This window comes from Saccostrea cucullata, unplaced genomic scaffold (assembly GCF_032062105.1).
Source record: "Saccostrea cucullata isolate Sc308-1 unplaced genomic scaffold, CSIRO_AGI_Scuc_v1 ctg39, whole genome shotgun sequence".
Classification (NCBI taxonomy): Eukaryota; Metazoa; Mollusca; class Bivalvia; order Ostreida; family Ostreidae; genus Saccostrea; species Saccostrea cuccullata.
The window spans coordinates 608,424-622,845 of record NW_026937104.1 but is presented as its reverse complement, the minus strand read 5'-3'; the positions used below and the strand labels follow the sequence as shown (position 1 = coordinate 622,845).

At 33.4% G+C, this 14,422-nt stretch overlaps 1 protein-coding gene across 1 annotated transcript; it reads right to left on the bottom strand.

Moving 5' to 3' along the window:
- Nucleotides 1-2,624: 2,624 nt before the first annotated feature.
- Nucleotides 2,625-14,422, bottom strand: LOC134247337 (protein KTI12 homolog). Its single transcript, XM_062729710.1, has 9 exons — nt 14,272-14,422; nt 12,873-12,924; nt 8,200-8,252; nt 7,992-8,047; nt 5,799-5,881; nt 4,105-4,264; nt 3,759-3,821; nt 3,424-3,492; nt 2,625-2,981 (listed from the first exon to the last, which is right to left on the bottom strand). The coding sequence occupies exons 1-9, from the start codon at nt 14,420-14,422 to the stop codon at nt 2,838-2,840; spliced, it is 831 nt and encodes a 276-aa protein (XP_062585694.1). The 3' UTR covers nt 2,625-2,837.

The window sequence follows — 14,422 nt, the reverse complement described above, 5'->3', positions numbered from 1 at the left end:
TGAGAATAAGTATGTTTTTGATTTATACTGGTACAGTAAAATTAATAATATTTCATGGGATTTTTGTATACCTTTTTCAATGATTATTGGCATTATAAAACACTTCAAATTTGTTTTGATAGTTCCAGTCCACTTAGAGGGAATGGGATAATCAACACAAGTATTGTACCATACTTGTACCATTTACAATGTAGGTTACTATTCTAAATAAAGCAAAATACTAAAGAAAAATGAGATAGTTTTCCTTTTAATTACATGTATACCCCTTCTTAAAAAACGGAAGGGTATATAGTACAGGTAATCAGTATGTCCGTCTGTTATGCTTTGGGGTACCCATCTCTTAGCTGCAACTCCTCTCTTACCACTACTAGTAAATGAAATTCGATGAAACTTTCACAGAATCTTTATTACATATTGCTATTGTGTACCTCCTGTTTTACTTTTTGATCTGACACATTTTGGGTTTCCCACAGCAAAAACATGGACACTGCCATTATATTCATATGGGAAGCGGGGGGTATCATAAAGGGAACTTATTGCTAACAGTACCTCTAGTTTTTAGCTCACCTGAGCTGAAGGCTCAAGTGAGGTTTTCTGATCACATTTTGTCCGTCGTCCGTCCGTCTGTCTGTCCGTCTGTAAACTTTTCACATTTTCGACTTCTTCTCAAGAACCACTGGGCCAATTTTGACCAAACTTGGTACAAAGCATCCTTGGATGAAGGGAAATTTAAATTGTTAAAATGAAGGGACATATCCCCTTGCAAGGGGAGATAATCAAGAAAAGACAAAAATAGGGTTGGGTCGTTAAAAAATCTTCTTCTCAAGAACCACTGGGCCAGTAAAGCTGAAACTTATGTGGAAGCATCCTGGGGTAGTGTAGATTCTAAATTGTTCAAATCATGACCCCCGGGGGAAGGGCGGGGCCACAATGGTGAATCAAAGTTTTATATAGAAATATATAGGAAAAATCTTTGAAAATCTTCTCAAGAACCACTGGGCCAGAAAAGCTGAAACTTATGTGGAAGCATCCTGGTAAAGTGTAGATTCTAAATTGTTCACATCATGACCCCCGGGGGAAGGGCGGGGCCACAATGGGGTATCAAAGTTTTACATAGAAATATATAGGAAAAATCTTCTTCTCAAGAACCACTGGGCCAGAAAAGCTGAAACTTATGTGGAAGCATCCTGGTATAGTGTAGATTCTAAATTGTTCACATCATGACCCCCGGGGGAAGGGCGAGGCCACAATGGGGAATCAAATTTTTACATAGAAATATATAGGAAAAATCTTTGAAAATCTTCTTCTCAGGAACCACTGGGCCAAAAAAGCTGAAACATATGTGCCCATGGAAGGATCATGGGGTAGTGTAGATTTCAAAATGTCTAAATTATGATCAGTGGGGTAGGGTGGGGATGCATTATGTATAACAAGGGGGAAATCTGGTAAAGAACAGAATGGTCAAAGCTTCTCAGGTGAGCGATGTGGCCCATGGGCCTCTTGTTTGTCTCTACCAATTACAAGTCAGAACCTTAAAAGCATATCAATTGTTTAACTTCCTGATTACAGAAATCTGAAGTTTCAACTAAATTATGTCAGAATTGTATTCTTGCTATGGTTTTCGTCGACTAGAACTTAACATGTTCCTCCTTAATAAATCAATTGAATTTTTATATTCAATTATTCGTGCCAGCACCTACTGCCACATGAGACCTTGGTCTTCAGGTTAAGGTTTCATATGAAGGATTGAGTGATTGATTTAAAAATCTTACATCTGGCACTTTCTTTTTCAGAATCAACTGGTCTGATCCCCCTGTAGATGTCATGAAGGGTTAACGTTACTACTGCAAGAGTGATACAGCACAGTAATAGTGTATCACCGTCACCTTATTGAGATTCTGCAATCATATTCTTCATGGGTTAAAATCCCTGTACATCTTTGACAGGGACATTACAAAGATTGAACTTATAGTTACTTGGGAATTTCCTACACTAGGTGCAGTTGACTGCTATAAAATTATAATAATTAAAATGAATATAGTGAATAATTTAATAATTCTTCTAATTTCATTAAATAATTTTAAAGAACATAATTTTTAGAGTAGTCTAGAATGAAAATAAAACATGCATAATTATTGCTATATAAAGAATGGTAAAAGAGTATTAATTAATTTAAAACCTTTAATATTTAAATTAATGATCTCTTCACAAGGGTGGTAACTCTATATACAGAAAATGAGCAAAACTTAAATAATTTTACTTTAAAACTACTTCACTTTGCAAAAAATAAATTCTTCAGTGTGTGGTTCCAAAATATTCATTTACCAAATTAAAGGATTTTGTTATCATCTGTGTAGCATTTAACCATGATTACAAAATACATTGTTCATTATTTCTTTCCTATGCCTGCTTTTAGTTTTTGTCTGCAATTTTTTTTATTATAAAATGTTGTGTCCCTTACAAATCCAAAATTCTAATAGTGAGGAGAAATTATTGCTCCTGTGAACTAAGTATTAGATACTCTCTTATGAGACATAACTATATGACATTAATTTTGGTAAAACAGGAATATGAACAGATTAAATTTGTCAAATACATGAAAAAAAGTTTTAAATCAATTTCAGGACCCAACCATTACAGCAAAATTCCATTAAAATAATTAATGGCAATTCTTACTTTATAATTACAAGTATCATATCATAAAGTTTTTTTTTATTTTAGCTTCATGCATTAAAATCAAATACATGTTCTAAATACATTTCAGGGGCAGTAACTCCATGAAAACATTCCTTCTTTATTTCAAGTTTTTCTTGTTATATCTCAGAAGCTTTCCTTTGTCAAGTCAATGAGTTGTTAATATATTGCACAAACATGTTGGGGATTTTAGAGAGGTCCTCCACGGGGTGCATCTTTGTGTAGGTTATAAACTGACGCCTGTGTCGCTGGAGTTCCGCTAGAGTGACTGGAATAAGAAGGTGAATCTGTAAACTAATTAAGGAAATTAACCAACATCCAGAGGATCTCTTATAAATTAAATCATAGTATACACGAAAAAAAAACTATTTAGAAAAAAACTGCTTGTTTTAATTTTCACAGAAAAAGATTACAGTGAAATTAACAGTTTATATATAAAAGATTTTCTCATAAACCGGTGAATCCAGCATCGTGGTTCTAATCTTCTGCAAGTTTTGACTACTATCTTACCTAAGAAAAAATTGATTTGTTATATGTACATGTTACATCTGACAGCAATTTTAAAAATAATCGAAACAGCAAAATCTAAGTTTGCATCCTCTACTTCTTTGTGCCCTGGTATCATTATGTTAGAGAGCATGGCTAATTCACATGTATTCACTTTGATGATCTGTCAGGACATTCAATAACATTTGATCATTGTTTTGCTCTACTCTCTGGGAAGGATACTTTTTCAGTGGCCCCGGGTATAGAAATATCATCTCCTGCCACACACAGTTTCTGGGATTCCATAATAGTCTGAAATATTACAAGGGTTTTATTGTGTAACGAAACATACATACATGTACATGTATATACATGCTGATTGGATAGAGTCATCAAAATTAAATTACATGAATATTATACATAAATGCAGTGTAAAATCATATATTTTTGCCCATTAAATTTTGTGAAAATTTTCATCCCCTTTCATATTTGTGTGAAAGAAATGGGGATAATAAATGGGAGGCAAATAAATTCTTTGTATACAGTAAATTTCATCCTTCTAGATCAGCCATGCTTACTGAGACTGTGTCCTGTGTTACTCTGTCCAGCTCATACAGGAAGTTAGTGGAGGAGAGAGGTTGCTACAAATGAAGACAAATTCGTATCACATACAGGCCAGTGATTATTTTCTTAGTACATAAAATACATTTTAAATTAAAGGAATGATACAGATATACCTTAAAACTGTGCTATTTTTTTTTGTCTTCATCTCTGCATTACAACAGAGCCTCTTTACTCAAATTTTCAAGAGTTTTAAAAGATCTTCATGTTAAATTTTTAACTTAAAAAAAACCGAAAGTTTCATGCATTGAAAATTATTCAAAGCAAATTTCAATGAAATAAACTCTGATGACAATAAGTTACGTTTTGTGTGGCCATGTTAGGTGGCGGTGGTTTCCTGTTAAAGAGAGCGTCAGTAATCTGATCATAAGGAAGTTTGTCCTCGGGGTGGACGACAAACAGGGGGCTGTCCCAGCGCTGGTTAGGGTTAGGTTCCTCAAACCGCATCATCAGCTCCTCCAGACTGGAAAAAAACATTATAATGATGTAACTTTGTAAAAATATAGGCATATCATAATATGAAATTAAAGACTAGAAAGCTGACCTCACTGAATGTTAAACAAGGAAAAGTCTAACACAAAATAAATGTATGGTATGCATCCTTATATCACACGTAAAAGAGTGGTTTACGTTTTAAAGCTTTGTACTAATTACTTTGAAATAAACTTGCTCTAAGAATTTAAAACTGGCCACTTGTTTGGAAATTGCTTTAAAATGGGACATTGAAGGAGAAAGAAAATGAGGAAGACAGAGAACTAGAGCAAAGCTCGTTGCAAAGCAACGAGTAGGTCTTCCGTCCTGTTTTGAGCGGAAGTGACGTCAACAAAAGAAAGCAATGAGCTAAGTCGTCTCCAGTCACTTCAATTTCAATTTTGCATCAAAACCTTAAAAAATAAGCTATTTTTGGCTACTTCCGGTTTGACCGGAAGTGATGTTGACGGACGGAAAATTAAGTTTTATGCTTCCTGTGACATATGTTACCCAAAAACTTGTCAAGAACGGCAAATATATGCATTTTTTGACGACTTCCGGTTTGACCGGAAGTGACGGCTCCAGACGAATTTTGACAACTTCAATAGATTAAGCTTGACATTTTGAAGAACTTTGCTTCTTGGACGTATTACAAATTCTCAATACTTTTTGAGATATTTGGAAAAAACTTTTGGCCCCTCTAGATCCCTTAATTTAGGGGTCAGCCCTTTTTTCGAGATATCATTTGAAAGATCTTTTAATTTTGCACAAATTTTGTTCTATATGTTTTAACAAAATATTTTTAGTTTAGAAGATAAAAAGCAAAATATGTGTAAATTTTCGCTCTTTTAGGCGTTCTAATTTTTGACCCCTGTATAGCGCCATTTTGAATAGAGAAATCGAAAAACAAAAACCGATGTGCACAACTTCAATCCTTCTATTATCTAAAATCAGTTCAATTTCTGCTCCAGCTTTAGCCGTCTCTGAGCCTTTGTCTGGAAACGAAAGCCTATAAATTTTCGTTTAAAGGGAAATAACTCAAAACCGGAAGTGATTTTTTGAAATTTTAGACAACATTCTGATAGAGTTTAGTAACTTCTAGAAGCTCTGAAAATTTGAGCGAAATCAATTGAGAAGTGAGTGAGATATGAGGCTTCAAAGTTGGCGTCTAGGAAGTAGAAGAAAAAAAAAAAGAATAATAATCTTTACCAACAGAATCAGTAGAAGGTCTTCCGCTAGAAACGGAAGACCTTAATAACTGGAAGTACAGGTAGAAACAAAAAGAACTGGGGTAGTTAAGGGGGAGTGCAGGTTGTTGAAAGTCATTTTGGAAATGTCAGACCCAGCATCCAAACATGTCTTGTACAGTGAATATTTAGAAACATAAAATTCATCCATGCAAGTTTGGTCACAACAAGGCTTGTTCCTCATATATTTATTTAATAGGATCCCAAAGCTGGTTTATAGCATCAGCCATAAATGATGATTAGAATTTTATACATCAGTGGTAATGGATAAAAATTTACATTTTGTCTGTGTATCTGTCTGTCTCTGGTTCTCTTCGACTGTTCCATTCTGTAGCTTTCTCTTTACTGATATCACAGAATATCTGTTAAAATAAAACCCATCATTTAAATTATGTTTACTTAGTCTTATTCATCTGACTGTCTAGGCAAATTTAGTTAATTTACTGTGCAATCATTCAATTAACAACTAGCATTTAATTAGGCCTAAAATACCTTACAACTCAATTTTTAAGAGAGCTCAAATTTGTAGTTCTTTAATTTTTCCTATTTTATAAAGCTAAGAAGCATTGTACATGTTTTTATTATTGTAATCAATAGTTCAAAAGTATTCTTAAAATCATGAAAATGTTCTCTCTAAAAAATAAATACAAAATTTAAGTTAAACAAGAGGCCCACGGGCCTTATCGGTCACCTGAGCATCATGCAACAACTTTCAAATGATTGAATTTTGTTCATGTTTTTAGCTAGATGCTATGGCATTCAGAATTTTGAAAGAGGCATCATTGCTAATCATAACTATACACTTAGCAAATGTTTAGTTTGTTTACTAAATACCCATAAGCAGGGTAAGGGAACAAAAATGCATGTCAACTACTCAGTAATATTCAGCAATAATCAGGAGTGCCCTTACCACAAATGAACCCCTGACCCTAGGTCTACACATTGCACAATTTTTGAAAAGGCAGACTTGCTTATCAAAAATGTTTGATTAATACCAAGGAGCAGATTTCAAACAATTCATTTTTAGTATATAAGTAGAGCCCCCCCCCTTTTTTTTTTTTGGTATCCCTGACCCAGGGGCCATAAAATTCACAATTCTGGAAGAAAAGCTATTGCACATCATAACCATTTAAATAGTCCATCTGCTTATTACCCAGGAGTAGAGAAAAAGATTTTTATAGATGTTATACATTTTCACTATATATAATCATTATAGAGCCACACCCTAACACCCGAACCCCTGACCCTGGGGCAATAAAATTCACAATTTTGGTAGAAGCATTCTTGCTCATCATAACTATGTCCTTAATTAGTTTATTTAATACCCAGAAGCAAAGAAGAAGCTTTTCAGAGAATAAATGCATTTTCACTATATAATTAATAGAGCCCTGCCTTAACATCAGAACCCCTGACCCTCGGGCCATAAAATTCACAATTTTGATAGAGGCACTCTTGCTCATCATTACTATGTACTTAGTTAGTTTATTTAATACCTAGGAGCACAGAAGAAGATTTTCAAAGATTTAATGCATTTTCACTATATATATAATCAATAGAGCCCCGCCTAACACCAGAACCCCTGACCCTGGGGCAATAAAATTCATAATTTTGATAGAGGCACTTTTGCTCATCATAACCATGTACTTAGATAGTTTATTTAATACCTAGGAGCACAGAAGAAGACTTTCAAAGATTTAATGCATTTTCACTATATAATCAATAGAGCCCCACCCTAACACCAGAACCCCTGACCCTGGGGCCATAAAATTCACAATTTTCGTAGATACACTCTTGCTCATCATAACTGTGTACTTAATTAGTTAATTTAATACTCAGGAACAGAGAAGAAGATTTTCAAAGATTTAATGCATTTTCACTATATAATCATTAGAGCCCCACCCTAACACCATATCCCCTGACCCTGGGGCCATAAAATTCACAATTTTGGTAGAGACACTCTTGCTCATCTTAACTATGAACTTAATTAGTTTATTTAATAACCAGGAGCAGAGAAGAAGATTTTCAAAGAATTAATGCATTTTCACTATATAATCAATAGAGCCCTGCCCTAACACCAGAACCCCTGACCCTGGGGCCATGAATTTCACAATTTTGGTAGAGGACTCAATGCTGATTACAATCATACCAACAGTTTGACTGCTTGATGTCCAGGAGTAAAGAAGAAGATTTTTAAAGATTGCACTAATTTTAATGGTTTTTGCCCCACCCCTCAGGCCCAGGGGGGGCAGGGACCATGAAATTCACAATTTTTGTTCCCCTTCACCCATAAATGCTATATGCCAAAATTGGTTGAAATTGGTTCAGTGGTTTCAGAGAAGAAGCTGAAAATGTTTAAATGTTAACACACGACGCACGTCGCACGACGGACGACGACGGACGAAAACGGATAGCAATAGGTCACCTGAGTTTACTCAGGTGACCTAAAAAAATTTATTTTCCTTACAGACTCACCACACATTGGGGGGTTTTACAAGATTTTGTAATGCAGTATAATTCATATCGAAAGCCTGGAAAGCAAAAGAATACAAATGGTATTAATTACATAGCAGTAAACATTAATTATGGAATTCAGGAGTAACAAGCATAAAAAAATTTTCTCTTATAATACTACACTTACACTAAAACTCGAGATCTGAATTTTCCCCATCAAAAAACTAACCTTTGATATAATTAAGGGAGTCTAAAATGACCACATCATCTTTGTTCAGTAGCCTACAAAGATAACACTGTTATAAAGTATGCAACATATGCTTTTTGAAAACTTTTACAGACAACTAGACAGACTACTGATTGATTTACAGTCAACTCATACACAAACCAACTTGTACACAAAAAGTCAACTCGTACACAAATCAGAAGTCAACTCTTACACAAACTAATATCATTAATACGTAGGTTTTCCTATGTGGTTTAAAGTATAATTTTCTTCAATGTACAAAAATTGAGGAGTCAACTCACACAAAGGTTTTTCTTGTACATTTCAATCTATTACAAAAAAAAAATATTTATTGGCACAAACACAATTACAGTAATTGGTAAAGGCCCAAAGAAAACATAGTGATAAGCATGAAAATACAGTAGATCACAACTAGAATACAAACAATTGGTGTAGCAAATTATGTATTGTACTCATAAAATACTATATAAATACATACATATGATTCAGTTCAATGTCGTTACTCATTTATAGCTAAAATATTTTTTCTTATATCAGATATTTGACATAAAAAAGATGAGAATATTTTAAGAACCTTTTTACAACTAGTTTTCATCAATAGTTTTAACAATTTGTCATTATTATGGATTGTTTGGTTCAAGTTAGGAAAAGTAGATAGTTTTGTTTTGAATATGTTTCTCTGTGCTTCATATTTTGGACATAGCAAAATGAAATGTTTTTCATCCTCAATGTCAAGGTTTTGACATACTTTACATATCCTATCATTTTTATTAATTTCAACATATCTACCTTTTTCAATTTCTAAGTTGTGTGCACTTAACCTAATTTTTGCTAAAAATGATCTATCATGTAGTGACTCTAGTTTGTCAACATAATGAGCACGTCTATTATCAAGACAAAAGTTCTGATAAAAAGACAGTTTTGAGGAGTTTATTATATTTGCATTTTGTTCTTGTAATATTTGATCATGAATGCGTTGTTTAATAATGCCAAGCATTGGTTTCATTGACATATTAAAATTTGTTAAATAAGAAAATCCTAAGTTATTAAGACAAGTTTTTAGACACATAGACCATGTGTTAGTTTCTTTAGTTTTGATAAAGATTTCATGTGCCAATGTATGTTCCATTGAAATTAAATGATCAAGGTATTTGATAGCAAACATAATAATTTTTGATTTGACTGGGAGTCTCCCGAGTTCAGAATAGCAGCCATTATTTGAAGTTTTGCAATGAACTCCTAAGATTTCTTTTAAAAATTTAATATGAAATTTTTCATAAGATGCTGAGCCTGAATTTTTTATGACTAGGTCAATACCCCAAACTTCGCTGCCGTAAAGCAAAATGGGGATTATCATAGTATCAAATAATTTTTCAAGTAATTGACAGGAATGATGTAAACCGAGGGATTTCTTTATCTTGAATAATGCTTTTCTGGCTTTATCAACTAACCGAGCTGCAGCAAGATTAAATTTGCCATTACATTTAAGATTTATACCAAGATAACAATATTTGTTGACAGTTTCAATACAGATACCATTAATAGTAAAATGGTTTAAAAAGGTTTTACCATTAGAATTAAATACCAGAATTTTTGATTTGGACGTATTAATCTCCAGCTTCCAATTAACACAATAATTTTCAAGAGTATTAAGGCTACATTGTAGACCATCAGGACTACTTGACAATAAAACTAAGTCATCTGCATATAACAAACAGTGTATTTTTGTGTCCTTTACCAATATCGGATCAGAATTGATACTGTTTAATTCATCAACAATTTTGTTTATGAAAATGTTAAAAAGCAAGGGTTTATGAAAATGTTAAAAAGCAAGGGACTTAATACATCACCTTGTTTGACACCCCTTTCAGATATAAAGGGTTCACTTAACCCCTCATTAAACTTTATTTTGTTCATGGTGCTTGCATACATAGAATAAATCACATTGAAAATTTTCTTTGGAACACCATTTTTTAGAAGTATGTAAAATAGACCTGTTCTCCAAATAGTATCAAATGCTTTTCTCAGATCAATGAATGCTGCATAAAATTTTTTCTTTTTGAGTTTGTAATGCTCAATTATAGATTTTATAGAAAATATATGATCAGCTGTTCTGCTGTGTTCCATAAAGCCAATTTGATTTTTGCTAATTTGATTATTATCTAAAGTAAATTTGATTAATCTCAAATGTATGATTTTATTGAATACTTTTCCCAAGTTTGAGCTTATTGATAATCCTCTATAATTGTTTGGGTCAGATTTACTACCTGTCTTATGCAATGGGACAATAAAAGTTTCCTTCCATATTTTAGGGAACTCCCCTTTTTCAAATACAAAATTAAAAAGTTTGGTAAGTGATTCGAGCAAAGTATGTGTACTATTTTTTATCATTTCATTTGATATTAAATCAATAGATGGAGATTTACCATTTTTCAAAGATTTAATAGCTTTAAGTATTTCACTAGACGTGATTGAGCTATTCAGTACATTCATGTCAAAATATGACTCTTGTTTCTTTTTTAGCTCTTCAAATTTTTGAATAATCTCCCTTTGAAATGCATTTAAGTTTGAATTATCCAAAGACAGTTTTTTAAAATGATCTTTAAACTTGTCATGAGGTAATACATTCTCATTTGTGCACTTTGATGAACGATCAAGTTTGTTTATTAATTTCCAAAATGATTTAGGATTTGAATTAAGAGAGTTCTCAAGCTCAGTATAAATCTTTTGTTTGCATTGTCTCTGCTCGTAGTTACATCGACGTCTGAAACGTGAACGTAATGGGTAAAACGCTTTTCGATATTCAGCATTAAAAGGGAATTTGTTAACTAATTTTTCATAGTTTTTGACTGAGATTTTTAGTTCTTCGCATGAATCTGAAAACCATGGTTTTTTGTTATTATTTTTTTTCAATTTTCTACAATTTACTTGTTTATTTCTCCTTTTAACAAATTTGGCTGACATGTTGGCTGTTTCAATTAGAATTGAGTTAACTTCATCCACCATATCATTAACATTATCAAAATCTTTTCTCATGAAATTAGTAATTTTACTTTTTATAGTTTCACTTTGAATGTTAGACTTGAATAACATAATGGCTTGATCTGTCCAAATGAATTTGCCTGGTAAAGGGGAAAGTTTTGATGATGTATTGGTACATTCTGTGTTACACTTAGAAATTAAACCACATACAATAGGACAATGATTTGACAAAGCAGTAAAATCCTCTACTTGAAAAAATCCTACAGATTGTAAAAGTTCATTTGATACAATGGTATAATCTACAAGGCTACACCCATTATAAGTAAAACATGTTGGTCTACCAAATAAATCACATGTAGTTCGACCATTCAGGATTCTATTTTATACCTATACCTATATACCATATGTGCAGATAGATTTTTTTCCACAAGATTTTGAATTTCTTAGAAATTATATCTGAGGTGTCAACTTGTACATATTTTTATTAGATAAATATTTATTTGATACAGCAACATAAATGAGAAGTCATTTTTTTTATTCTGTGGATTTAATTTTATATCTTAAACAACATAATAAATTTGATTAAATTGGATCCCTATTTGTTAAACATCATCACAACAAATTGTAATACGTTTACTTTACATTTTAAAAATAGTCTTCTTTCTTGCAAGTAATAGCGAGCGCAGCGAGCTCAATAGACTAACGTGTAAGAACAGAGGAAATTCGGATTGAAATCTGTACATACGTCAGCCAAATTTCTTTGTGCAACATTCCCAGAATTCCTGCACAACCCAATGTCCTTTGCGCGAATATTGCTGAATAAATAAATAAATAAATAATAACGTAAAGCATATATATCAGACTTTCAGTTTGTAGAAATCTTTCAAAGAAACAAGAATTAACTCTGCAATGTTTTTCGACAAAGATTGCACTAGTTCTATAGTTTCAAACAGATGCTCGGCTGTCTCCGTAAGCTCCGACGAGCTTTGTGACGTCGTACGACGTCACAGGTAGTCGAGATGTCTCGTGCGGCTTGACGTTCGAAGTGGCTGATCTCAAGTGTTTTTGATGGTACAACTGCGCTCGCCCCAACAGTCACACCGTAAAACATATTATATAGATATGAATATATATTACATTTACAAAGTAGGAAATTTAATGGCACCATATAACTTTTAGTTACATTGTATTCATATTAGTATATATCGTGCACAGGCCTTTGGATTCCTTCAAAAAAAATTGTGTGTGTAAAAAAAAAAAATTTTTTTCAACACCTCAATTTTTTTTCTAAGCGATCTAAAGGCCTGTGATATCGTGTAGGTACTAGGTAGTAAATTTGTTCGAAATACATCATAAGATTTTAATGGTATATTGTATCATTTCAAACAATTCATTCCATAAACATTTATCAAACTTATCAAATTTAAAAAAGGGAACACTACTAAACAGAGTAGGATAGAGTAAAATAACTTCTAAAATATTAGGAATACATACACATTTTACTTGTGCACGAGTTGACTTCTGATTTGTGTATGAGTTGACTGGACACATGATTTCCATTAATAAAGCTTTTTTACTTTACGATCAATGGAGCCTAAAATGAACAGATATATTAATTAATCCTAATGAATATTCCTGATGATTGTTGTTACCTGCAAGAAAATGTACCTTACCTCTGTACCTCAGACTTTAATTTTCCCCTAATTTCTTTCTCTTCAATTGAATCTATAAGTAGAAATTGAATTTTCAAACCCATGTAATTTTATTTATATCTTTCCTCTCTGTTCGTGATTACCACATGGGGGTAATTTGACTTTTACACCTGACAAGCAGAGTTTTGATGCACTTTACAGAGATAAGAGAATATAAACAGAAAATTAATTTATACTGTTTGGTGGTCTGCATGCAATTTTTTTATCTTGTTATTATAGCGAGCGTCGCGAAGCGACGCTCGCGAAGCGAGCTCAATAGACTAACGTGTAAGAACAGAGGAAATCCGGATTGAAATCTGTACATACGTCAGCCAAATTTCTCTGTGCAACATTCCCAGAATTCCTGCACTACCCAATGACCTTTGCGCGAATAAATAAATAAATAAATAATAACGTAAAGCATGAAAGGCTATCAGTTTGTAGATATTTTTCAAATAAACAAAAAATAACTCTGCAATGTTTTTCGACCAAAATTGCACTAGGTCTAGAGTTTCAACCAGACGCTCGGCTGTCTCCGTAAGCTCCGACGAGCTCCGTGACGTCACAGGTAGTAGAGACGTCTCGTACGGCTTGATCTTTGAAGTGGCTGATAAATTTTTCGATGGTATAACTGCGCTCGCCCCAACGGTCACACCGTAAAACATATTAGCGAGCGCAGCGAGGCGGCGCAAAGCGCCGCTCGCGTAGCGAGCTCAATAGACTAACGTGTACGAACGGAGGAAATTCGGGTTGAAATCTGCACATTGTTCCAAGAAATTTTTATCTCACCGCGTGAAAAAATTCCAAACTCCCAATACTCCTTTGCGGTGCATAGCAACATGGTGGCTAAAACATAGCAACAACGTCCTTGAAAAAAATTACAAACAAGTTAGTGAAACAACGATTTAATGCAACCTCCATGCCACAACACTATCGTTTGCGTTCAAGTCAACAGGACTTTTTATTTGACGTCATACTTTCGTCACTGAAACGGCTCGGGTATTTCCGATTTTGTCGGAAACTTCCGAAAAGTTCGGAATCTCGATCCCGATGCCTGGGAAGTGATTTCTTTTCATTCTTTTCTTCTTTTTTAATGAACTGAGGACAGGCAGTGAAAGTAAAAGCTTTGTAAAGGTTTTTGACAGTAAATAACTGCGCTCGCCCCAACGGTCGCACCGTAGAACATATTTTTTTTTTTTATTTTAATATAAATTAATCCAAGATGTATTTCAAAATCTACTTACCCCCTTCTATAATATTTTGACATGTGTAAAACCTCTCCTGCACATACAATGGTATAAATACTGTAGGATACCGTAAGAGTCAGAGGATAATTTTATACCGTATCGACTGACGAGGAAATTCGAAATTCCATGATTACCTGCATATACTTTATTCTTGTCAAATCCCAGTGTATGATCGCTTACGATATGTACAGTTCTCTCTGTATTTTTACTTAAGAAATGTCTCAAGTCTTCTGTTTGTTTACTTTTTCCACTAGATGGAAATCCACAAACCAAAACAAACGGCAT

Excerpts from the sequence above, each read along its gene's own strand:
- LOC134247337 (XM_062729710.1), bottom strand. The coding sequence starts at position 14,422 with ATGCCGTTTGTTTTGGTTTGTGGATTTCCATCTAGTGGAAAAAGTAAA. Across the intron at positions 8,253-12,872 it reads TTAAAGTCTGAGGTACAGAG|GCTACTGAACAAAGATGATG; the intron begins GTAAGGTACATT and ends TTATCTTTGTAG. Across the intron at positions 3,493-3,758 it reads TAACACAGGACACAGTCTCA|ACTATTATGGAATCCCAGAA; the intron begins GTAAGCATGGCT and ends GTAATATTTCAG.